This window comes from Toxotes jaculatrix, chromosome 21 (assembly GCF_017976425.1).
Source record: "Toxotes jaculatrix isolate fToxJac2 chromosome 21, fToxJac2.pri, whole genome shotgun sequence".
Classification (NCBI taxonomy): domain Eukaryota; kingdom Metazoa; phylum Chordata; class Actinopteri; family Toxotidae; genus Toxotes; species Toxotes jaculatrix.
Window position 1 is genome coordinate 9,344,572 of NC_054414.1, and position 26,006 is coordinate 9,370,577.

At 41.7% G+C, this 26,006-nt stretch overlaps 1 protein-coding gene across 5 annotated transcripts; it reads left to right on the forward strand.

Annotated features, from left to right (window-relative positions):
* The first annotated feature begins 17 nt into the window (after positions 1-17).
* Positions 18-24,945, forward strand: rab11fip3 (RAB11 family interacting protein 3 (class II)). Of its 5 annotated transcripts, none has more exons than XM_041066916.1 (14): positions 18-2,978; positions 9,185-9,278; positions 11,908-11,984; positions 14,796-14,968; positions 18,539-18,739; positions 20,777-20,914; positions 22,061-22,096; positions 22,255-22,348; positions 22,557-22,801; positions 23,171-23,252; positions 23,377-23,514; positions 23,728-23,883; positions 24,050-24,190; positions 24,306-24,945. In XM_041066916.1, the coding sequence occupies exons 1-14, from the start codon at positions 1,338-1,340 to the stop codon at positions 24,417-24,419; spliced, it is 3,330 nt and encodes a 1,109-aa protein (XP_040922850.1). In that variant the 5' UTR covers positions 18-1,337; the 3' UTR covers positions 24,420-24,945. The 5 variants fall into 5 exon arrangements, with proteins under 5 accessions (XP_040922850.1, XP_040922848.1, XP_040922846.1 ...); XM_041066914.1 differs by lacking the exon at positions 20,777-20,914 and having other exon boundaries at positions 18-917; positions 2,908-2,978; XM_041066912.1 differs by lacking the exon at positions 20,777-20,914 and having other exon boundaries at positions 18-716; positions 820-2,978.
* Positions 24,946-26,006: the final 1,061 nt, after the last annotated feature.

Below are 26,006 nucleotides of genomic sequence, written 5' to 3' on the forward strand. Positions count from 1 at the left end.
ATGGGACACTGCTGATGCTGATGCGAGAGCTTTCGGTGTCTGTGATCAACATCGGTGGAGCGACTGCCACATGATGGAGCTTTTTGGTCTTATTTAACGCCGCTTTTCGTTTCATTTTGGGTATCGACGAGAGCCGCTCGCCCAGATGTGGTTTTGAGGCGAGAATAATAAGAGGAATTTGAGGTTTCGTCTCGTCACTCGCCTGGCCTGTCTTGTGACTGACACAGGTGGATTGCCGCTGGAAAACGGCATCGAAATGAAGACATAATACTGGACTATCACAGAGGCAACGGGTCCCGTAATTACCTCTTAAACGGTGGAATATTGAGGAGGTCGTTAGGTTTAGTTTCACTGAGAGGGGTGGGGGGGTGGACCGTTTGGTGTGTTAGCTAGCTAATAGGCTAATTTCGCTAGCTAGTCAGTTAGCAGCTTCCCTGGCCAATGGCACGAAAGAACTGGGATGCTCGAAGGAGGAGTTAACGTCCGTTGCTAGCATAAAATCGCATGAGGAAAGACAGTCGGTGATATATTTAGCAGGCCGCCTTGTAATGAGAGTTTTTTTTTTTTTAACATCAACGCTACACCTCGAGGTTAATTCGGGTTTGAGTAACGCTGGTCTCACCGGTTCCTCGCCGCACTGTCTGCTCCTCTGGAAATTAGCTTGCGATGGATAAGATTAGATAATCGGCTAAGAAAGCTAATGTTGACAAACACTGGTGACTTAAAGTTAAACTTAATTTTTATTCCATCACGCTATCTGGTGCTGTCAGTCGTGTGAGTCAGCTCAGCTCTGAGACTTTATTTCGGCGATTTTTCCAGCTTTCAGGCCGATGTGAAGCATGTTGACGTTGGATGTGCTGAAGCTGAAAGATTTGGCAACAACCGGGAGTGGATCTGCCATGACAGAGAGGGACATAGTGAGTCAAAACACATTTACATCAGTACTATATTCTGTAAAGCTAAGAAATTAATATGAGTTTTGAGTTTAGGTAACGCTCTTGTCGAGATGTGGAAGGCAGCCACTTTAGTTAAAACAACAGTTTATTAATCCGTTGGCTGACTGACATTGTTAATAAGACAAACTACCCCCTTGAAAGTACTCCTGCAAATTTACCTTTGTGGAGATATTGTAAAATTCATAACACCTGCCAGCCTTTTTTAAATGTAAGAGCAGGACAATGCTTGTAGGAATCCCACACATTTGTTTAAAGAATCCACTGACAACGTGTGTTGTCATTTAAAAACATGGCATTAAAATTGAAGAACTGGATCTTGACGACAGCAGTGAGATAAGACTTCACCAGCTTTCTCAAGTTTGCAAAAGGGAACCAATATAAATGGAACCGACAGTTCTGTCTAGCCCTTTGGGGCACACACAGTGGGAGTCAGACCAGCCATTTCCTCTTGGATTTCATACACTGGATTTAGACAATGGAGGTGTGCTCTGTCAAAACAAGAGTGGCCAGACAGGTTTGGATTTCAGAGACAGTGACCAGGATCAAACATCCCAACAAAGTGAAGAAGAAAAGATTTGCCAGGACAAGCCGGTAGAGTTGGACAGCCTTATAAATAGCACTGATTTTTCTTGTGGAAACTTGCTGTTTGAGGCTGATCAGTCCACAATTTCCAAAGCTTCTCTCCATGGTACTCATCTAGAGGAATCGTCTTACACAGAAAAATCCAAGGAATCTGATGAAATCAGTGACTGTGCTTTATCATGGCTATTTCCTCCCAACCTTACTGAAGTGGTTGGAAAAAACTCTGCCTGTGAGGAACTCAATCTGACACAGGAGGCCACTCTTGAGGGCTCAAATAGTCAGGCTGAACTAAAAAGCCTTGGTGTACCTGTCTCTCCATCAAAGAGTTCTGCAGGGGATTCTGAGACCAACACAGGGGATCCATTTTTGTTGGTAGATCTCTCAGATGAATTCCCTGGTCTCCCCCCAGAGTCTTCAGGTGAGTTCAGCCCAGAGGGTGTTAGAGAAGAGCTGGCAGACCTGTCACAAGGGGACCAGGCAGGTCTCCCTCCCTCTCAGAGCAGGGAGACTTTGTCACCTGAAACCGGAGACAAAGGTTTATTCCCTGATCAAGTGACTGATCTGCCTGTAACCAGTAGCGCTACCCTGCAAGGTTTGCCTGAGAACTGCTTCTCACAAAACCACGTCAGCACGCCAGTGGAGTGTTTTGAAGGATCTGTGCCTTTGTTGGATTTAGAGGTTCCAGATTGTGACGGCAGCCTGAGCCTGTGTCCAGCCAGTCCTGTTTCTCTTATCAGCACAGGTGCGCTGTTACATTTATCAACAGAGTTAGAGGGGGAACATGCAGGGGATGCTGTAATTAGAAATCTGACTTCAGAGCAACAAGGTGAGAATGACTCATTTGCTGTGCGTTTGTCAGCTGAACGTTCATCACTGACAGTGCCTCTGGCTGAAGATGCCTTCATCCAGGGTGATTTCATCAGTGAGAGTTATTCTGTGGAGAATGTTTCCAAGGATTTGATGGAAGACAAAATTTGTTCTGAAGCCAAAAATCAGGGGAATGAGGCAATGGCTTTGGATCTGTGCCTGACTGCTGATGATGTCCATGACGAGGAAACTTGGGACTCGAAACCACAGGAGGATGTACAGGGTGGAAGTGTTCCCAATCCAGCCGCTGATCAAGAGGAAGAGCAGAGAGTGACAGATACTAACCAGCTCGAGGGGTCAGATTCTCATGAAGTAGTCTCTCTTGATCTTTCAGTTCAGGACTTAAACGCTTCTTCTCCTGAGGCTGGATGGACTAGTGAGCAAAGTGTGGAGACAGTTTCCCTCTCTAAGATGGTGGTAGATGACTCATTGCCAATGGTTTCAGCTGTGAATACAAGGGAGGAAGATGTCTCCCCTCTAAAAGCTGTATTCGATGCTTTAGACCAAGATGGAGATGGCTTTGTTCGGATTGAGGAGTTCATGGAGTTTGCTGCTGCCTATGGGGCTGATCAGGTGAGAATCTCTTTCTGTTGATTTCCCTCTGTTGAGCAGGCAGCCACTGGGTAACTGGGTAATGCATGCGGAGTGAACTTCTGTGTAAAACCATATAAAGCTCCATATACGTAAATGATTTATTATTGATTTTCTGCTAAACCTCAGAGAGCTTCCTGCAAAGAGTCTGCCTGATTCAAGTCAATTGAAATTCATCCTGATGTCATTTTGCAGTATTTCAAGTTGTTTTGGATCCAGATCCATTTGAAACTCACTGTTGTTAGAAGTAAAATCAGTAAAATAGCTAAGTTTAATCATTTTGGTCGATAGGTTTCTGTGCAAATGCCTTAAAATTTCACTTACAGATTAGTATTGTTTTATTGGTATAATTTATACATGTATGTGGTTTCTAAAACTGGGCCTCAGTCATGAGTTTGCATCAGGTTTATGTTGCACTGACACACAATGAAGCAGCGGGAACATGATCCCTGCTTGAGTGCTGGTGCGTTTCCCACTAAAGCAGCTCTCAACATTCGGTGTAATAGATTTGGCTAATACCACTACATATTGTCAAAACCATGCCTAGATTAGTTTGTCATTTTTATTTGGTGAGCGTTCAAGAGCTAGGATTTGGGTTATCATTGAGATAAGTCTATCAAGCATATTGACTGTAATGAATTCTATCAGGCCTGGAAGTCCTCCATATGTCAAATGACAAACACTCATCTTCCCATTTGCATATCCTGTGGTTTGGGGATAATCTGTTGTGAAATGGCTGTGTGTCTCACTCCACCCATGACCCTCACCCAGTTGTATTATCTCACCCTATACACCAGGCCTTTAGCATTATTTTGAAACATATGATTTCACTTTACTTGCAAGTAAAAAGACAAGATGCAATTCCTAAAATATTAAAACTTACTAGCCTTAAATCTTTAGAGCACGGTAGGTTTAATTGTTGTCTCGCCTTTAACCGAAAGTAAAACTCGCAAGTGTAAACATTTGACACAGAGCAAAATTGACCAGAGTTTCTTTTCCTGTCAGACGTGCTTGTCCAACTGTTTACAAGAATCAGGCTGAGCTTCAGCAAGTGATCACACCATTTGCAAATAACAGTAAAAGGATGGGTGCAAACGATGAAGTAACCTAACTGGTAACGTAAATAAGCATAACTGCCAAGTGTACCCCAGTGAGCCTTTTATTAGATGTTTATTATTTTTTTTCACAACTAATTTTGACTCTTTTTTTAAGAAGCCATAATATTAAGTGTTTTTATAATCCATTTTAGAATACATCCCCTCTAGTTTTTTTTTTCATTTATTTTGTTGTGAGGTAGATTCAGGCAACAAAATGAATTTAGAAAATATTAACCAGCTTAATTTTAACTGTTTTTGATGAACTTTGATCAAGGCCTTTGGGTGAGCATGGGTACTTGTTGGTACTCCACACACACAGCGTGGTTCTGGCTCACTAATGTTTTTTAATCCCTTATCTCCCAGTTCAAAGCGCCTCTATTGCCCCTGATCTGTCCTGTGTCTAGCCGTAGATATCTGTGGCTCCCCAGGCAGGGAATTGTGAAGGATTAAGAGTAAAATGTTTTTTCCTGAGTCAGAGGGACTTCATGGTTTTGGGTGCAGTCCACTAACTGCTCGTGGCCTTGTTCTGAAGGACAGAGCAGGGCTTTTGTCATGTTAAATCAATTCCACCTGCTTTTTGGGGCTTGGCAGCACTAAAGGTGATACAATTACATGACACTGGGAGTTGATTTTGTTTCATAGGTGTGGTTTCTTTTAAAGTTATTCCACACACTTTGGTTTCTGGTGGACATATCCTCCCAAGTATCAAGATTCCAGCAGTTTTCTTTGGATCTCAGCTTCTTAAAGGAATCCTTGGACTGCTAACTCGATTGTGCAGGTTGATTACATTTGAAACTCCTTTCAGATTTCTGTTCTTTCGTGATCAGAGGCAAGCTGAAGCTCTGGCATGTTTGCCTTTTTCATTTACAATAAGTTAGCAGACAGCAGATACTTATCTTGAAAATTTGTGGAATGTTATATAATGCTTGTAACCTTTCAGTGGATTTGGCATCCATTAGCTGAATTCAAGGATCAGTGTGAAAGTCAGGTCTGATCTAACAAGGTCTACACACACACACACACACACACACACACACACACACACACACACACACACACACACACACACACACACACACACATTATGATTGTTACTTTGCTGAGGTAGCAAATGGTTCTCTCTTCTCATATCAGTCTGGAATACATGTGAAAGTGCTTTTCATATTTGAATAAGCTTTACCCTGATATGTCCTTGTGTTTCAGTCATCTGGAGATAAAAGTGGTTTGAATAGCCTCCACGCCTGGGAGGCTCCGATTAGCGAAATTTTACTGTGGACCATGGTGGTAACACTAGTATTTTAGCAGTGTGGTGGAGAAAACCTCAGGGCAGTAAGTTATACTGATTTAAAAGGACATCCATAACTAACACTCAATAATAAAATGTAAAGGTTAAATAAGGATGTAAGCCAAGTGGAGGTAGGGTTAACACTGGATGTCATAGGGAGGTTTATCAGATGGAATTATTTCTGAGTGCTATAAACAATATTTGGTCTTGTTATTAATTTTTATCGTGTCAACAGGCTTCATAGATCAATCTGTTTTCCTGTGTGTATTCTCTTTGCCAAGCCTTTGTACAACAGGCATTCTTCAGCAAGATGTTGTGTTTGTATTTATATTATCACAGTTTAGCTGAGGGCTAGGAGCAGGCTTTGCATGTGAGTTATCCTGTACCTCTTTGCAAATGTCCCAGCAACCCGTCAGAGACTGCAGGAAAGATATTCATGGGGTATTTGCATGCATGTTGAGCCGGCGCTTGGATGCTAAGCATGCAAATGTTTGCACCAGAATTATTCCAGGACATGATAGTGACCATGTGCATACACACACGCACTGCATTGTGTGTGGCTTGACTGTGAGCATCATAAAATGTACAATCTTAAAGCACAAGACAAAATACAGTATTTTATGTCATATGTTGAACTTATTTCAGAACAGAAACAAGACACATGCTCACTGATCTGAGTTGAATCACATGATCCTCTCTGAAGTCCCACACTTGCTCTTTCATTATATTAATTTACAGGTGCCAACTCTACCACCTTTCTGGCTGACACATATTTCCCTAGAGAATAATTTTGAAACAGGTTTACTGGTTGAAGGCTGATTTGTTTCTCAACAGCATTACGAACTGTAGCATCCAGCTGTGAGCAGTTAGTGCTGTCCTGCTGTTGGGGGGAAAAAAAAAAATCGCTCTCGGGTGAAATGTCGTTTAGGCACGCACCAAATGTGGGAATTTAGTTATTGAAAAGATCTCTCTAACCACCTCTGGTTTTGACCCTGATTCACAAAAGCCATACTGAACTGCATTGTGTTGGAGTCTCCCTTGTCTTTAGCCAGCCTCCCACCCCTCACCCGCTGCTTTTATGTACTGCCCCTCTAATCCACAATGGAATGTCCCATGCCCTGAAACGTCCCCTCTCTTGAGTTCACTTTAGTGTGCATGTGTTTTAATGGTTTATATTCAAAGATCATTTTGGAAAAAAAAATTTTACCAACCCACTAGGCTTATGATCATAGTTATCAGAGTTTTTGTTCAGGAACTATTGTGAAATCCCCTCCAGGAAAGACTCTCACCAAAGGGTATTCTTCTCCATGGGGTTATGTACAACAGCGGTCTGTGTGGAGGCGGTCAGGCGTGCCCCGGCACTGATTAGACACAAATAGAGGAAACAGAAAAACCACAGTGCCTTCACTGCTCTGCTAAGCACTGGAACTGACAGTTGCATTTGAGTTTAGTTTTTATCTTGGCTTTACCACAGTCTCTCGGGGCTGTGTTTGTTAGGTGTAACCTTGTGTGTTATTACATAATACAACATTAATGATAATACTGTGAATTACGTTTTCAAAAACAAAGGCTAACATTTTAAATCAAGCATCGAATGGCAAGAAACCCAAGCAGTCAAAAAAATTAAACAACAAGTATTTAAAGCACAGTGTTTCCAACAACATTAAATCAGGCGAATGTTAAAGGAATGCACAGGTTTTGGTTAATTTGCTAAATTTTGCCAGTTAAACAGCTGTGGAGAGGCATTTCCAGGGTCTTTGGGGCCAAATAACGACTGAACTGAAATCAAAGTCACCGTTTAGTTTTTAGGTTAGACCTAGGAATAGCTAACAGGCTCTGTTCACAAGACCTGAGGGGCCTGGCACTGCTGTGCAGACTGAACAGCTCAGAAGATATAGGCCATGGATAACTTCCACTGTATAGTAGATTTACTCTGCTCCAGTTGGTTTGGCTGTCAAAGTCTTTATAGGTGGTTTATTACGCTCAGATTTTTACTGCAGAAGCAGTAACTTAACATTAATTCATTGTTTAATATAACCGTGAAATAAAAATGTCATCAGGACCACAGACACTCAGTTAATTCCCCACTCGCACCTCAGTTTTCTCACCTCACTCAGCTGAGGTGTTTCTGAATAGCTGCATGGAACAAAATGATTTCCTGTGAACTGTGACGCACCACTGTGAAACAGAAAACTTAAAACCTGCCTCACCCACAGAGTTCTTTTTTACAAGTTCAAACTTTGAAAGACCCTGCTTCTTCACCAGTATTTAGCAAATACGCTGCATGGGGAGCTTTTACCATAACAGACATAGGAGTTGGATGTACCTTGATTCCCCATGCTAAACCTAACATTACAGTGTTAACCACCATTCAGTGCAGTGAGATCAACCACTCCCCTCCACTCACTAAATCCAGCTGGGTCTAGTTCAGCAAATCCAGATCATAAGCCACAGGGGTTGTCAGAGTCACTTTATTAGGAGTTTCAACTCTCTCAGTCTCCTGAGTTGGAGCTCAGCGTTGCTAAGCAGATCAGCTTGTTTTCTATGTGTAACCGATATAAAAAGTGTAGAAGAGTGAGTCGGCACACAGAACGAAAGTCTCAGTAAAATGACCGTTTTCACATTGTGCGCTTTGTCAATGAATAAGTGAGTCGAAAACCACAGAAACCTCAACCTCACATACTCTCAGGCTCCCTCCCAGCTAATTTTGTCAGTGATACACGCCTGAAATTATGCTGTAATAATGGGTTAGTGTAATTTTGTGATGGACGACATTTGACTCAGTCTATTATTTGTGTAAATAGATTTTGATTGCACGGCGCCAGCAATAATCCTGCAGATAGAGGCATGTATCTAGTTCCCAGGTTAGCTCTCAGGAGCCAGCTGACTAGATAGTGAGCATTAACTGGTGCAGGGAGCCATGGAATTCATACCGATGAAGGGTCTTTCAGCACAGATCAGTTTAGATTTCATTTCACATACACTAGGAGTCACGTTTCAGTCTAAAAGAACTGTTGATCTAAGGTGCACTGTTGTGTTTTTTTTTATTCTCTGAGGTCCTGTGGTTCCTGAAGCGCACATTCTCTTGTTGCCAGGTTACTGACTGTAGGGATATACAGTGTGTAGGTACACTTACGTAACCCATTTAACACTTGAGTGCAGCAGCGTTTCTCTGCTATTAAAAGGCTATACTTCCTCTCATTATGAATCTGCATAAATTTTAATAAGTGTGCGTTTAGTGTAAGGATTTTTCTGAGGTTTGGATAGCAGAGTCTCTCAGTAACATTTCTCTTTCTTCATTTTTTCATGTTGTTTTTATCATTTGAAAACAATAAAAAAAGACAGTGCCCTATATTCACTGTAAAATCCTTGTAAACTCCCTATTGCCCTGAATCCAATAAAGTCAGAAACACTTGACATCTGCAAAAATGGCTTCTCTTCTGGAGGTCAGAAGGGTTTTATTGGTGATTTTTCTGCATCTGTAATCAAAATATCCTTGACGTTCACCTAACTCTGCAGTTTGCCTGTCATGTGAGTGAAGTGACCTTAGGAATTAGTAGTTTGTAACACTTAGTTTTATGGAGCTTATGTTCAGATAATGAACTGCTTTGTTCTGTCTGTGGTATGTTTCTCCACTGAAGTCAGTATGTAAACATTGCAGCTAAGTATTTTTTCCTGGAAAACTTCCCCTTACATCATTTATTACATCATCTGGGCAGCCTAAGTGATAGCTTTATAGTAGAAAGATTGTTTCTGCTGCCATGATGAAAATTGGATTTCAATTTTCTGTTGTGTTTTTCTTTCAGGTGAAGGATCTGACCAAGTTTTTGGATCCCAGTGGACTGGGAGTGATCAGCTTTGAAGACTTCCACCGTGGAATCTCTGCAATTAGCAATGGAGGTGGGTCATCAGATTCACTTATTTAAAACCGTGTGTGTGTCTATAGTTGTTTAAACTTTATATTTTTCCAAACCTGGTATGTTGTGTGTAGTAAGTAAACCTCCCCATTGATGTTCCCTTTAAACTCTTGACTAAATATCACCTTTTGCGGACTCAATCCACCTGTTGTCTTTTGACTTTCCACATTTAATGAACTGTGAAACCTACCCATTAAAAATATTTGGACATAATATGTCTAGCTTATGCCAAGTGTAGTAAATGCAAGGCATGGTTAAATCTATGTTGTAAGTACTGAAGTAAAAACATCCCATATTTTTTATTTCTTCAATTTCTTCTCCTGTTTTACTTTGGCTAACCTGCTGTTAACCTAATTCTGCTGTGAAGAGTGCCTCAGCAGCAGATTCTTGCACCTACATTTAGTCTCGAGCATCTGGCCCCATCTCTCTGCATTCCCCACGGTGCCAAATATTGTTGTCAACACAGTATGTTCACATCCATCGTTCAGCTGAGGTGAGGGATTTTGAACAGAAAGGCAGAAGACTGACCCAAATTCTTTGTAACTGGACTCAATATGCTGTTATTCTTCCTTTAACCATTTTGGTGCCCTCCTGTTCCACTTTATAAGCTATTAAAAAACTGCTGTAATCTGTAAGGAGTCAGATACTGTGTTTCTCTCTTCGAGTGGTCCTGGTTTCTCTGGCCTGACCTCGGCTAATCTAATCCAAATCTTGAGCTGACTTTAAATTTGTACCGTTTTCCGTGGTCATAACAGCCGGTGAATGACACACGATGGATCGGCAGTTTTACGGCACACGCCGGCTGCGTTGACACGCTGCACAGGTTGTGGTGATGTCACCGCAGTGGTGCGCTGTTTTCCTCAGTCCACGTAGTGCATTGATTTGTGGAAGTCTTTCCCAAGGCTTTCTGGGTTGCACGGCTCTGGTTACTCAGACCATAAATAAGTCATGCACTGGAAGGCATATGATGCACAGACACATGGGCTGATTGGCGAGCTTTCAGAGCAGGAGTGGAAGGGAGATGGGGTTTGGGCAGAGAGTCATATTCACCTGAATTATTTACCATCCTCTTGCTGCCCTGTCCTCTCTTTCTTCCTCTTCTACTGATCACAAGTTGCAACACTGTGTTGTCAGATTGGTAAAACATAGACATACCACATATGTATTGGTATATATGGAAACGTCAAACATAGGCAAGCATAGGCAATCTGGAATAATTGGTTTCACAGAAACTCAATAAATGTTTTCACTGAACTCAGTTTTATTTGTTTCATTTTGGCACCATTTTTTTTTTTTGTGAAAATTGTATGTTTTTATAAAGACAGGCCTGCCAGCTATGGAAATGCTTTGTCTCCTGCGTAGTGGCTCTGGCATGTCTGGAGCCAAAAAAAGAAAGAAAAAACAAAAGTTGGTCTAGAAAATATGTGTCCTCTGATATTTTGACATTATACCAGGAGACTGCAGGTGTGTTGGACAAACAGAAGCCGACTTCTACTGCACAGCCCCGTTCGGCACAGACTCCTTTCATTTAAATGTGCCAGCAACGTGTATGAGCCTCGAAGAGCAAGAGGATAAAAAGGAGCAAGGCGAACAAAAAACCACTGGGTTTGCTGGCAGCTTTTGAAAACACTGGTTTTGTTTTGTGTTTTGTTCTCTCAGTACAGTGCCATTCACATCTCTGTTTACTAGATACAGGAGCCGTAGTGACTGGTGGGACTCCATCTTGTTGGTCTGTCTCAGGTTACACTGCTTATCTGCCAGTGCTTTCAACAGAGACCTGTATTGACACATTTAAATTGGATATGAGTTGCTTCTTGTCCTTTTTTATTGTTTTATTTTTCCCGTGCCCTTCTAACATTACACGTTACAGCCCTTGAAATGCAGTGGAAATGTTACATAATGTTTACTGTCACATCACGCTTAACTTGCTGACTGTAAATATATCAGAGTAGGGCAGCTAGGACACAGAGTCTTGAATGTGCTGATTACATTGCTGAGTAAACACATTAAGGGCAGAAATATCAGTTTGTCCACTAACCCTAACCCTGATATTTACGGTCACTGGTGTTAATGGTGGAGTCAAACGTATTTGTTTTCAAAATAAAGAGAAATTAAAAACTTTGCTTAAAAATGTGACAGCATACTTTTAATTTTTTTTTTTTTTAATGAAAGTTCAATTCCAAAAATGATTTTTTTAAGTCACATAATCACATAATCCAACCTTAACCCTAGCCCTTGTCTAATCGAAATTATAATTGATAATTTAATAATTAAATTTGATCACACCTAATGCATATTTGAGGTTGAAAATTCATTTGAATTTTCAGGCATCTCTAAGTATTTGCCTGCGCCAAATTCCATAAGAACTGTCATGATACTGTATTTTTCTTTTTACTGTATAAAGAATTTACTTTGATTAGTTTCCCCACTGACCTCTGGTGTTTCATATACCTGCTGTCACACCTCTCCCTCTGCATCATTGCTGTTTTGTTTGTTCAGGGATCTTGGTGCTGTACACACCAGTCTTGTGTTTGCCGAGCTTCCTTTGCTGTTTGACTAAATGTGTTTATTCTGCACACATTAAACCTGTCTTCTTCCTCTCACATCTGCAGGTCCAGAGCCACAACTCTACAATGTAAACTACAGTCCAGGGGATGGAGCTGTGGGCTGTCCAGAGGAATACGATGAGGTGAGGCGCTGCACAACAGGCTTAGCCTCGATCTAGCTGCGTATGTGGTCCGGTTGTTGTGCCTTCAGTTCCCACTGGTGCACAGAACATCACAGTGTGAGGGTCACAGGCTGAACTCCCTGTGCACTCTCACTCTTCCCACTGTAATTCACAGAGTGGCTTGCAGAGCTATCATTACCACTCTGTGAATGTTCCACCGACAGAACACCCTGGTTTGGCTGACACTAAATACCATCTGGCAGGCCAGGCTTTTGAGTATTCCTTGACAAATATTGGATTAGCTGGAATGTGCTGGAGTTTTTACATGTGTGTGGACTTATGTTTTTACAGTTGTGGTTAGCATATCTGGAATTCCTGTCTCCTCTTGTGCACTCAACTTGTATATTTAACCATCATTGTTGCTGGCCTCTGCAAATTTTTAATTTTTCTGCTGTTGTGTGCTCTTCAAGAATTGCAGGCCTACTGTTGTTGTTCTAGTGTTGTGTATATCATAGTGTTAGCACCCCCTGTTGGTGTAGTGTAGAAGTGCAGGCTCTTGTACTTGAGCCAAATGGATTCCCTGCACTTCAGTCCATTTTGCTGGCAGCATAAGTTGATAATTGATGCAGCACATAAAGGCAGGCTTTGTTACAAGTTGACAGTTAAAAAACAGACCTTTCACATGTTATAATTGGTAGAGTATCATCAAGCTGAGGGTGAAATTTAGATAATTGAAGTTACAGAAGATGTTAAATAGTCTGTGTATTAAACAGTGTGTGTCCAAGTGAGTTAATCAAGAAATAGGTCTTCCTCTCCTGGGTTTTCTAATGGCGCCGAAATGATGTGTGATACCCCTCAGTGACTTGGTGTTGAGATGCTTCAGGTGTCAGACTATTATTAATGTTCAAATATAAATGAGTGTCTATTGAGGTTAATGTTTTCAGTTGAGGTCTTATTTATATTAGTTTGGTTACATGTGACCATTTGCTGAACTGTTTTATTTGTGTTCCTGAACTATGGGGTTTCTTTTAAATTGCCGTTTTCTTTTTGTGCTAATAAGGTCTTCTATTTAAATATTATGTGTGCTTCAGTGTTTTGTTAGCCTGAACCAACAGTGTGATATATCCAGTCATTTATAAAGTATTTTCTACACAAAATATCCTCATTGCTTTTGCTGCTGTTTACTGGAACCTTTAAGCAGAATTCTGGGGGAAGTTTGTGTGTGTTTGAAGTAGTTGCCACACCTGTGTTCATTGCCTTGTTTCCCCTTGGGTTTCTGGCAGAAAAAGGGTTCCTCTCTCTCAATGGCTGCGCTGTTCTAGCCCTGTTTGCTTTCAAAACAGGCAAGGTGAGGCAGTTGAGCTGAGGCCTGGCATAAGTGAAAATCAATGCCCCATCCACCCCATTTTTCCCTTACTAAATATTTTCTGCCGTAGCTGACGTTCATGTTTCCATCCCACGTTTTAATTCTTAAAAAGAAACATCGAAGCAGTAATAGTGGCATTTCCAGTTGTTATAACAAATATTTTTCGTATTGTTCAGCCAAAACTTTAGTGCGAGCTCACACAGGTTCGCAGGGAGTTTTTATAGATGTTCGTTATGCATGTTTGTTTTCTGTTGGCACAAAGCCAGACAGTTATGGCAGGTTGTTGTGATGTACAGTATACCCCTCATTCACTGTGCAGCCTGCGACATGTAGAACATGGCTTACTGATTTATACCGTCACACTGGGCTGGGAAGTGGTGCTCCTAAGAGCCAGGAAAGATTAAACAGTTATTCAGCTGATCGTGTGCTGTTCTGGCTCTGGGCTGAAAGCTGGTAGTAGTTGATTGAGCATTACAGCTGACTTCTGTTGCTCTTTGGACTTTGTCTCTGTCTCCACCCCTCTGACCACCCAGTGGAGCTGAACGAGGTGTTACAGTATTTTCCATTTTTCCAACGTACTCTCTCTCTCTCACTCTCTCTGAGAGTGAAGGTGAAGAAGCATTAGTAGGAGTTATTAGGAGGCTCTCATGGCAGGCCAGCTTTCCTGTCAGTGAGACCGGACAGAGAGAATGGTTCTGGGCATGGTGGATAGCCCTCTGGGCCCTACCTCTCCTGATGCTTCATTTCTAATGGTACGTTATGCTTTCCGACATGACTCACTTGTTTTCTCTTTATTGCTGCTTTATAGTTGTGATACCTGATAATGTGTCTCTAGTCACTGACAGCCTCAGATGTTGTTTTTTTTTTGGCTTGTATCAGTCTGTGAGTTTTATGTTGAGCATTTGGTATTTAGTGCTGGGAATGCCTTAAGCTTGCTCATTTTATTTGAACTTGTTGCTCTGAGGTGTTGATGCAGCAGGTTTTGCTTGGAACAGCCAACTGTCTCTGAAGTCTGTTTATGTTTCATGCTTTGTTTGGTTGTTGGTGTAATTGGCATCACCACCAACCGGCCAGACTTGAAGATTCAAAAATAGCTGCTGTTTTTCGCACTCTTTAATCAACCTATAGGTTTGCTGTCATTTTTTTTCTCTGTCTAATAAATGTAAAATAATTCTGAGTTCAAATGCACCTGATCACATTAAAAAATATTGTACAAAGTCTTGTTTGAGTGATGGTTACAGCTTGTTGAGCACTACTTCTTGGTGCAGTATTGCTGTATTGGAAAAAATCTTTTAAAGATTTTATTTTAATTAGAGAATACGGTATACACAGCATCCACTTTAGTTTGTACATAGTAGGTTCCATTCACGTTCACGTTCATTCCTTGTTTTTACCTTGATGAATTATATCGATTTACTGCTTGATGGGCACTGTATTATAAGTGTGTTCTTGTTCTGTTACTGCAGCAAAATGAGGTGACAGACAGTGCATACCTGGGCTCCGAGAGCACATACAGTGAGTGTGAGACCTTCACTGATGAGGACACAGGGGCCCTCGTACCCCCTGAGATGCATGAGGACGTGGAGACGGACAGCGGCATCGAGGCCACGCTCCATGATCCTGAAGATGGCCGAAATAGGTTGGTATATGTTTCACTTTTTGCCAATATTTCAATTTCAATTTTCGCCATTATCCTCATGTTTCCTGGACACGTTTGTCCTCTGCTGTGCGTTTGGCGATGAGAAGGCTGGTAGTGACCCTGAATGACCTCTGTTATGCATCATCAATTGTAATCCAATTGTTATCAGATCCAGCTCTGCATCATAATGCTTTTCGAAATCGCTGCTGGCTATAGAATTTACCGCAAATGTGTGTCAAATCCCCAGCTAAGGGTTTGCCCTGGAGTTACCCTGCATTGACCTTTCACACAAGTCACGTGGTTTACTAGTCTTACGTGCCCGGCGCTGGATCACTCGGGTTCTATTTGGGTCACCAGACAGGCAGATTAAACAGAAGCAATAGCCGGCCACAACTTTATTGACCAAGCGTCTTTAATTTGTCTGGATGCACCAATTTATAGAAAGTCAGTCAGACGTACAGTATTTTACAGTTAGTCTGTGTTTGGTTTCATCATTTTTTCCTTAATTGCCCTTTAAAGGCAGCTCATCATGTAGTCGTACACCATTGTCACAGGCAGTTCGAGGCAGCATTTCACACAGTCAGCGGGGGCATTCACTGTTGATATTTTTCTGTGAGGCTGAACAGGAAAGCTCATTCAGAGATAACTTGAAATGTGCATCGTGTAAGCACGAGAAACCTTGAACACAAAGTCCTCCCACCATTATTTAGCAGTGTCGGTTTGTCTAAGTGGAGTCATTTGTATCGGTTGAAAAAAGACTGAGAACAGCTCATCTTCTCTGAATTTCCAAGTTATGGTAGAAGCTGTTAATGATAACAGTAAGTGAAATATTTTTAATGGTTTATGTTTCCAGACTTTGCACGAATTATTGAAGAGCCTGATGCGTTTCCTGGGAAGTTTTGTCACAGTGATATTCATTTATCTTGTGTTTTTGGCTTAAAGTCTTTGGCTTTGGAAAAAAATTGGGTTCTTTGATTCTTTTGATTTAGTATTGTCTCTCAGCCACTTGAATTTAATTCAAAGTAAAAGATAAGAAGGGCCACAGTATAGTGTATTTGTAACATGTGTCATTGATGAACATAGTAGTGAGTCATTCTGGACCAGAAGGACAGTAATAAACTGTCTCTGATTGTACCTCTGCCGTCCACTCTTTTCATCCGATGAGTAGGAAGAGTAGAACATTTTCTACATTTTGGAGTACACATCAGACCATGATCATGTAATCAGTTCCTCTCATTTTAATGGGCTAAAGAAATTCGCTTCTTTATTGTGGTTTGATCAGCTTTTAAAGACAGGTAGCTGCTGCAGATGAAGCCCATGTATCTGCACGAGGAGTTTTGTTGAAATAGTATTGAGGGCAAATGCAAGGGAGGAAATGCAGAGCAGTGAGACCTCATCTGCTGACTGTGTGACCTGTCTCTCCGGCTTGATGACGGATTGGAGTGGTCTGCCTGACATGGATGTGTTTGGACTTCCCATTCCACAACTGAGCCTTGAATTCCAGGAAGTGTTGAGTTGGCTCTTTTTTTGTTGTTTTGCCATTTTTCCCTTTCTTTGGCATGGGCTAATCTGATTCTCTCCCTTCGACTCACTCGTACCATTGCCCCGCTAAGTCGACCGCTGACGGGAACCTAACACTCACACTGTATGACTCTATGACGTCTATATTCTCTCCTTTCAGCAGTCTGTTCAGTAAAAACTTGGAAACTCATTGTTGACCCACCTCCTAAAATGAAAACACGCTGATTTGTCTGTGACTTTATCAGTTCCAGTGATTATCTTGTCAGTCTGCGAATTAAGTTTTTATTTAAAAAAAAAGAAAGGTTTCTCACACCCAGACCTTTTTAAGGGGGCTTCCAAGTCAAAAACAGTATGCTTCTTACAGTGATTCAGTATTCACTGTGAGTAAATAAATGAAAAGTCTTGTAACTTAACTGAAGTTCTACCATGCAGCTTGGTTAATTGATTGAACCCTAGCTGCAACCTGCAGCCACATAAGACGTAGTCAGGATAGGAGAATACGCACTCGACTGTGGATTAAGAATCTAACAGGATTAGCTTCCCCCACCCTCCTCTGTCTTACCCCTGTGTCCCCGCACACAGTTGGTCCTTAGGAGGTCAGCAGCACTGTCTGTTGGCAGTTGCTTAGCCTCAAATCAGATTAACCCGCTCACAGTCAACCCTTTCTGGTACGGCCTCAAGTCTTTTGGGTGGCACAGACAATGCACCATCAGCCATGCGGTGCTATAGATCGGCGGCCCATTAGGATCTCGGACTTGGCCGTTTTCAAAGGCCAGAGCCTTTTTTTTCTCCAAACCGGAGAGTCTTGGTTTTGTTAAGTTGGTGTAACCTGTGAAACTTCAGGATTCCACTCTGGTTGTCTGGGGTTTTAACTCCAGTTGCTCCACGGCTTTCACGCCAGGGCAGCGGAGGGCGTTTAAAGATGCGTTCTCTCTCTTCACCGTCCCTCTGTGTGAGGGACCTCAGTATGGGGCCAAGCAGTAAAAACCTGAATAAAGGGTAAGTGGCTTCAAAAACGGTTGTTCTACTGTTTAACCAGGTTGTTCGGGGCATTACTGCAACTAAAACTGCACTTTTGTCTGATTTAATGAGATTTCTTTGTGTAAGAGTTTGTGAGTTTAGGTTTTCACGCTGCAAATGAAGGTGATGTTTTAGCTCTGAATTAGACAGATGCCGTTTCCCTTGTAAACAACCTAAATGGGCTTTGTCATTGTGTGCTGAGAAAGCAGACTTTTCTGCTGATTTGGACATCCTCGTCCTGTGCGTGCTTAAGACATTTAACATATCCTGTTGGACAACAGGAAAGGCTGGCTTTCCTGACAATTGAAGATCAAGGAGTTTAAGCTCTTGTAACTCTATCAAATTCACAGCAGAGACTTCCAGATCCACTCAATTGATTTCTGTTCAGTTGTATAAGATAACCAGCCACTTATGAAAGCCAAAGTCTCGGGCCCTTTCTCTCAGCGCAGTCAAGATTGACCCACATCAGACCCCACAAAGGCTTCTCTTGCTTACTTACTGACTTAAGTGGTGCTGTCGTAGTTTTGCATTACCAGAGAGGCACAAGACATTTTGTTTCTGCCAAAGCAGCCTTTGGGATTAATGTGAATTAACAGATTACCTTTGAAGAGAAGTGATCGTTGAACTTGTCCAGATTGCAGTTCTTCCTGTGGGGAAGATTAATTGTGCTTGTTTGGGATTTACAGTAGGCTGTAGTTATTTCCAGGCTTCTGGGTCCAACACCCAAACACTCAGCGAGCCTTTTTAGATCTTGTTCCTCAGATACTGTAGCTCAAGCACTGTGGCATGTTTATATATTTTTTTTGAATGGAGTCAGGATATGGGCTTTGTTTGGTTTGGCTGAGGTTGTGGTTTTTGAAATGGATGGTTATGTGGCTGTTTATACCCAGACGATTTCACATTTTTATCCAGTTTAAACTTGCCATATTTTCCTCTATTTTTGTCCCAGATCTAAAGTTAACTATGCTGTTGTTGTATACACAAGTGAACACACGCTAACACAGGAATCCATTCTTATGTGTCCTTCAGGTTTTCCCTGAACTCTGAGCTCCATAACCACTCTCTGGTGACGGTCATCGGTGGAGAGGAGGAGCACTTTGAGGACTTTGGTGAAAGTAACACCTCAGAGTTGCTACTGGAGAGCAGCGTGGAGGGGACGGAGGGGGAGGGCGAGTCCCCTCTCGATCAGCCGCTTGAGCATGTCAATGGCTCCTCACTTCTCTCTCCCAGGTACGAGCTTGTGTTCCCTACACAGGGTCACGTTTTGACAAATTCTGACAGGAACATAACAAAACATTTTATGTGTTGAGCTCTGTATTTCAAAAATAACTTAGTCCTCCTGCAAAATTAGACAGCCCAAGTGAATATTTATAAAACTTGCAGACTGCACCAGACTGTGAGACCTCAGCTTAGCTTCCGATAAGAGATGTGACACAGTTGCATTCTCAGCTGCATTGTCCAGGCCCTAAAAGCTCCTGTGTGCGTTCTTCAGAGAAAATGTTTCTCTTTTAACAAAGACACTGAGGTCAAACGTTGATAAGGGCTATCTGGAGACGTCCTTCCCACCCCTATCTGCCTCCAAGATTAATGGCGTGAATACAAAGATCATTCCAGCAGGCTTACTCTCACTGCTCCCTACTCTCATCACTTTCAAAATACATTGAAAATGGGGATAAATTCTGTTTTAAAGCTGCTAAAGAGTAAATATTTTACAATCAAACTGTTGGAAGTCATAAGGATGGCGTCTGTTGCCAAATGTTCTGGGACAGGCAGAAGGTGGATGTTTTATTGCGTTGAGTTCAAACACCTTGATGAGTATCTAACAAGCCGCGTAAAGTAGCTGTCAAACACCAAAATACAGCCAACACATACACTCCTCCTAATGGCACAATTCATTTGTGTAGAAGCCCCTACTGTAGCCTTTTCCCAGCCATTCAGTCATCTTTTTTTTTCCTCCCTCCTCCTCTGTTTTCACCCGAGACTCTAAGCCGGATAATGCGTAATTCCCACTTGGGTGATATTTTTGTGATTTGCCTTGCCAGGAAGCTCTTAACAGCTAACTGCCCATTTATTGTAGCTCATTGACAATATGGAAATAAGCTGATCACTGAAGTACAGCCCCACTGTTTATTCCTACTGTTTTGTAGGAGTCATTGTTGTGATTACAGGAAGGCTAACGATGCTTGGATATTAACTTAAATGATCCTCATATGTCAATTACGTCTTTAAATATACATTTGCTAGTAAGAGCTTAGAATCCTTAAATCATAAATGAATGAAGTTGAATTATTATTATGTCATTTTATGTAATATTTTTGAAATGTTATGTGAGAGATTACAACACATACAAGTTGAGCAGAAATCTGTCTGCTTGTTAGGGCGAAAATCATACCAAAAGAAAAAAAAAAAAAAAAGCATCCCACAAACTTCACCCACTCAGTGTGAATGCGTCACCGTGTTTTGAGCCATTCGTGCTCATCGTTGGCGCATGTAGCAGCGCTGCCTACACACACACCCCCTCGTTTATCTATCTACATATTACAGCACTTTGACTACACATGCAAACACACTTGGGTTGCCTGTGTTCTGCACAAACGCACATCTCTACAGCAGTTTGTTTTTTCTTTTTGATTTTTTGACGAAGTCATCCTTCACGCTGTCTGTATAAAATGGTTCCGTACCACAGTTCATATGGAGTCTGCCATGTAACGCAGCGTTTCTGCCTACATTAACAAGAACCTGTGCCAGTTTGGTTGCATAACTCAGACCTGACTCGCTTCCTGAATGAACAATCAGCTGATAGAGGTGGTGTGAGGAGAGGGGACAAACTCCCTACAATGAAATAAGCGACTACGTGTTTAATGTGTGTTATTTTTATTTATTTAAGAAAACAGTAAGTGTTCTGTAGGTCGCCTGAGCTCTCTGCCAAGACATCAAGGTTGAACAGACAAGAATGCTGGGCAGCAGGGAAAAAAAATCTTATCAGCACTGAAGAGAGATCAACACATTCTTTCTCAGAATGTTTTGTTTCCTTACACCATCCAGAAAACAGATCACAAACACACTGCACAGTCTGTTTCACATCTCCCTCCCAACAAAGCCCTCACACGTTAGTCTTTCAAACTCTTCTTTGGATTTCACTAACACCCCCTGCACCCTCCGAGGTGTCCTGTCCCACCTCAGTGCACCTCCCCCCCTCCTCCCTCCTCCTTCTTGTCTGCCACTCACCACTTCCTCCTCCTCTTCCTCCTTTTTTCCTCTTTCCAGTGCACCTGCTCCTCTCCCTGACTGCTTTCAGAGCTTCCTCAGGGAGGAGGCGCTGGACTTTTTCTGTAGCCAGTGTCACAAACAAATAAGTCGTCTCGAGGACCTCTCCACCCGCCTCAATTTCCTAGAGATGACTAGGTAACACATTATTCACAACCCGCTCCAACTGTAAGCTGTGTGAATGTGTTTGCAGTGCTGAATAGATACAGTATCACGCATGTTCGCATAATGTGTGCGTGCTGTGTTGGACTTGCAACAACATGGTGTGCGTTTTGTTGTGGATTGTACGTGCACACACACACACATTATCTCATGTTTTTGGAGGTTTATTTTAAACCCATCATACCTCACACTGTTCCCAAACTTTTTTTCATCCTCTTTTTGTTATTAAGTTGCATTGTTAGTGTTTAGCATTTATTGATGGAAAAACTTGGACAAAGTTAATGAATTTCATTGCCCGTGTTGCAATTTTTACATGGTGGTAGCCAGTTCCTTCCCATTGTTACTGTTACCATCTGTACAAATTATGATTTGTCACTCACACATAATAAACATTTTGCTCATCTGAAATAAGCTTAATAGATTGATTGTACATGTTCAGTTAAATGAAAGAGCTTGTAGAAATGAAATGAAACAATGGCCCCGGGTATCGCAGGTGAGTGGTGTTGTATTTTTTGTTCTTCATGTCATTACCTTCATGCTTCATTTAGTTTGTTGCAAAATGCCAGCTGGTAGTGGAGTAAAAGCTTTTCAAAGAAGTTGCTTTTATCAGAACAAACCTCCTGATCCAGGATTACTGGCCAGTAGCTGTATTACAGAAACTTACTAACTCTGAAATCCTATTTCATCTGTTTTTCAACTGTGTAAATTTGATATCGTGGATGGTTTAAAAACTTCAGAATATAACCAACTTCAAAAGAATTTGGAAATCTATAAAACTCCAAACTGAGATACAGTTTTGTAAGTTTCTATAATGCAATCTGTTACAGGTCTGTTAAACAAAACTAATCCTAGATCAGAATTTGTATAGCTTTATACTCTCTGCTCTGTTTGCGTTAGATTGCTGTGATGTGTGAATATTTTCTAGCTTAAGTTTTGTCAAAAATCTAGTGATTTACTAGTAAAGAACCCCATCAAGGCCACTTTTTTTCCTTAGTGGGGCTCTTCTGCTAGCAAAGAGAGAGAGCGGGGGTAGATAAGAGGACCAGTTGTAGATGGTGTCTCTTTCCTCTATCCTTTTTCTCTTCCTGACCATTTTTCCTGTTGTTCTGTCTCCCCATCCAGCGCTGGCAAGAGGCTATCCAGCAAGAAAGTAGCAAGGTAAGCTAAAAAGTAGCTCTGTGTTCAGTAGGCAAGGTCTCCTATTTCTTGTGTGACTGTAATAGATAGCTGCATTTGGCGTAAACATTTTGCAGTTTATCAAATGTGAACTGGCTCCAGGGAGTTACCTTTTTTTTTCCCCTCCTCTTCACATGCAGACATCTGCTCCAGAACAGCTCGATGACTCTGGACACCATGAGCGACTTAACGCGGGACATCCTGGAGCTCGCTGACAATGACATCACAGACAAGGTGACAAAGTTACCTGATAATCTTTTTCAAAAACAGCCGTTTCATCCCTCTGGTTACACACATTCATACGTGTGAGCTGTCACAGTTTTCACCTGTTAAAGGAAGGAGGAACATTTCATATTGACAATTACAACACATCATGGTTCATTACTGTAACAATACATTTTAATTTTTGTTTTGCTTACCATGAAACGTTTACCTTTCCCAGGTGCTTCTCCTTGAGCGTCGAGTGGCGGAGCTGGAGAAGGAGTCGGAGGCCTCGGGAGAGCAGCATGCTCGGCTGCGCCAGGAGAACCTTCAGCTGGTGCACCGGGCCAATGCCCTGGAGGAGCAGCTGAAGGAGCAGGAGCTCCATGCCGATGAGCAACTACAGCAAGAGACCCGTCGCCACAAAGAGGCCCTGAGCAAGCTGGAGAGGGAGAGGGGGCTGGAGCTGGAAAACCTGCAGGCCAGGTGAGCACATGAGGAAATCTCTGGTGACAGCACGAAAAATCAAAATCAAGATATAATTGTAACAATATATAATTGTCATCAGCCACTTGGATGTGTTCGATAGTTTTTCTAGTTTTTTTTTTTTTTTTTTTTGGTGTGTTTGTTGTACTTGATTTAATGGTACATTAAAAACACATTGGTTCACTGTGAAGCCAATGGCTGACATATTGTTTGTTTGAGGAATAGTGCTTCCATACTGCCACCCTCTGGCATTTGTCTGCCACTGAACATAAGTACGGTATAACACTGTCAACCATTAGCAAACAATGCTGATCTATCAGTTGTTACTTTTTGCTTTTTTTGATGTAAAGATTTGTGTTTGTTTCTCAGGCTGCAACAGCTGGATGAGGAGAACAGTGAGCTTCGGTCCTGTGTCCCGTGTTTACGTGCAAACATTGAGAGACTAGAGGAGGTTTGTTTTTTGTTTTTCCTTCCTTGGGCTGATACTCCAGTCTTTCTCACAAGTTCCATTTCTTACCAAACTCGACACTCCTTATCATTCTCACCTTCTTTATTTATTTATTTTTATTTTTCAGGAGAAGAGGAAGCTGCAGGATGAGACAGAAGCCATGTCTGATAGGCTGAAGGAAGAGACGGAGGCCCGCAGGAAAATGGGTGACAAGCTGAGCCACGAGCGCCACCAGAGCCAGAAGGAGAAGGAGTGCACACAGGAGGTGGAACTGGTTTCTCTATGCACAAAATAAACAATACTCTGTGTACAAAATATAGCAATACAGTGTAGTGTTACACAGCATCACTGTCATTTGTCAAAAGTAAATGTATTAGTTATATCATTACTTGAAAGTGTTTTTTTCACTTAACCCCTCATTTTTCATGATTCCTAATTACTTTACTGACTAATGTCTCGTGATTTGTTTCTACTTCAGCTAATTGAAGACCTACGTAAACAGCTTGAGCACTTACAGCTATACAAGTTAGAAGCTGAAGCAAAGAGAGGGCGATCACCCGGCGCAGGGCTGCAGGAGTATCAGACCCGCACCCGCGAGGCTGAGCTGGAGCAAGAGATCAAACGACTCAAACAGGTAGCACATACGATCTGAGTTTTCTCATTTCTCTGCCTCTTCACTCAATATGTGAAGCATTTTCTCGTTCTATCACTCTTACCAGGCTGTTTTGACGTGGAAGAATGATTTAGCATCTGGGCTTATAATGTTTTATGATGCATTACATTTGACTTTACCTCTCCAGGACAACCGCAGCCTGAAGGAGCAGAATGACGAGTTAAATGGCCAGATTATCAACCTGAGCATCCAGGGAGCCAAGAACCTGATGTCGGCCTCCTTCTCCGACTCTTTGGCCGCTGAGATTAACTCTGTGTCTCGCACAGAGGTATGTTTAGAAAACATGAAAGAAAATTGTAGAACACAGTCATCAACAATTCACCTTTTTTTTATTCCAGTGGGCAGGTTTTTATCTCCACTGACATCTGTTTCTCTGTTCCCAGCTGATGGAGGCTATCCACAAGCAGGAGGAGATCAACTACAGACTCCAGGACTACATCGACAAAATCATCGTGGCCATCATGGAGTCCAACCCCTCCATCCTAGAGGTCAAATAGAGACCATGCAGCCAGAGGACCACTGGAGTGACTCCACAGGCTGTAAAAAAAATTATTAGAGACTTAGCTAAAAGAAAACTACCAACAGGATGTAAAAATATTCTGACATCATTTTGGTAGGAAAAAAGAAAAACAACAACAACGCACTCAATTCATCCAACCCCTCCGCACCCCACCAAATCTAAAAGAAAAAAGAATTTAAGATTTTTAAGAAGTCCATGGCTGTGAAAAATAAGCTATTTTCAGTTAGATATCCCTCGAGTCTGTACTTATTTGTGAATGTATGCGTTAGCCCTCCTGAAAACACTTGGGTTCTGGTGACGTCCATGTATTTGGCTAGAGGGACCTGAGTCTCCCCCGTTGTGTGAATGAATGTGTAAACGTGTACAAAAGGTCAGTATCATTCGGAGTAGAAATCTACCCCATTCCTTTCTGAAAAACAAAGTGTCAATGTTTGATTGAGCTAAAAAAAAAAAAAAAAAAAACGATCAGACAATTATACCTAAAGGCCTTAAAAGAAAGGTGATCAAAGGATACATCAGTTACACATACCATACATGCCTCAGTTCATTCAGTGGGCTGTTATCTCCTGATCCAGGCTGAGTTGTGTTTTAACCACAAGAGAGAAAGCCGTATGAAGCTCTGGTCAGGTAGAATTTGTCTTTAATAAGTTAAAAGCTTGCTGTGCTGCCTACCAGGCCCTATAACCGTGTGTTCTGTCCTTTAACCAAGTTCAGCTGTCTTTCCAGTGAACCCAAGTGAGGGACATTTCTAGGGGTCAAGTATGAGAAATGCCCGGAGGGTATTTTGCGTGTGTGTTTGTGGGGTGTTTTCCTCTTTTTTACTGAAAGGTTTTGAAAAAAGCTCGGTGACACTAGAAGGCAAGAATGACGCAGTTGTTCTTGAACGTTTCAGTCTCCCAAATGAAGGAAGCGGCTGGTTTATATTGTGCTTCATTTCATTTATTTTTTTACAATGAAACAGGGTCCCGGAGCTCAGGTGGGCTGGAAACCTCAAATGGAAATTAGCTACATTTCCCATCACTCCCTGGCACGAACCTCAACCTTATCTCACTAAATGTAGACTGACTGACCGTAACTGATAAAATGGAACTGCCCCATTGTTTTGTAAACTCTCCAAACACTTGATTCAAGCATTAAGGGAAACTGATGAGTGAGTGTGAGGAATTGTAGTTTTATTTTTACAAGTACAGCCCACCTGATCCCAGTGTTCTGCTGAGTGAAAGTGACGGAGAGCAAGCTGATTCAGGTTACCAACCTTTTTTTTTTTTTTTTCTTTGCTGCACAAGTGATTTATTGTCAGTAAAAAAAAATGTTGAGACTGAAAAATGCTGACATTTGGGAGGTTGTATGTGAAGAATCAAATGGTTGTACTTTGCACTAAGTTTTGTTTTGATTTCTTTATTGTTTTGTTGATAGAAAACTGTTTATTGTGAAGGGATCAAATGTAAAATTGAAGGTGATAGCACGTTGCTATAGACACACCAGCACCAACAGCACAGTTGGGGCCAGTGTGTGTTGCAGACATCCTGCTCATGCTTAAAAAAAAAATCACACTATTCACAAT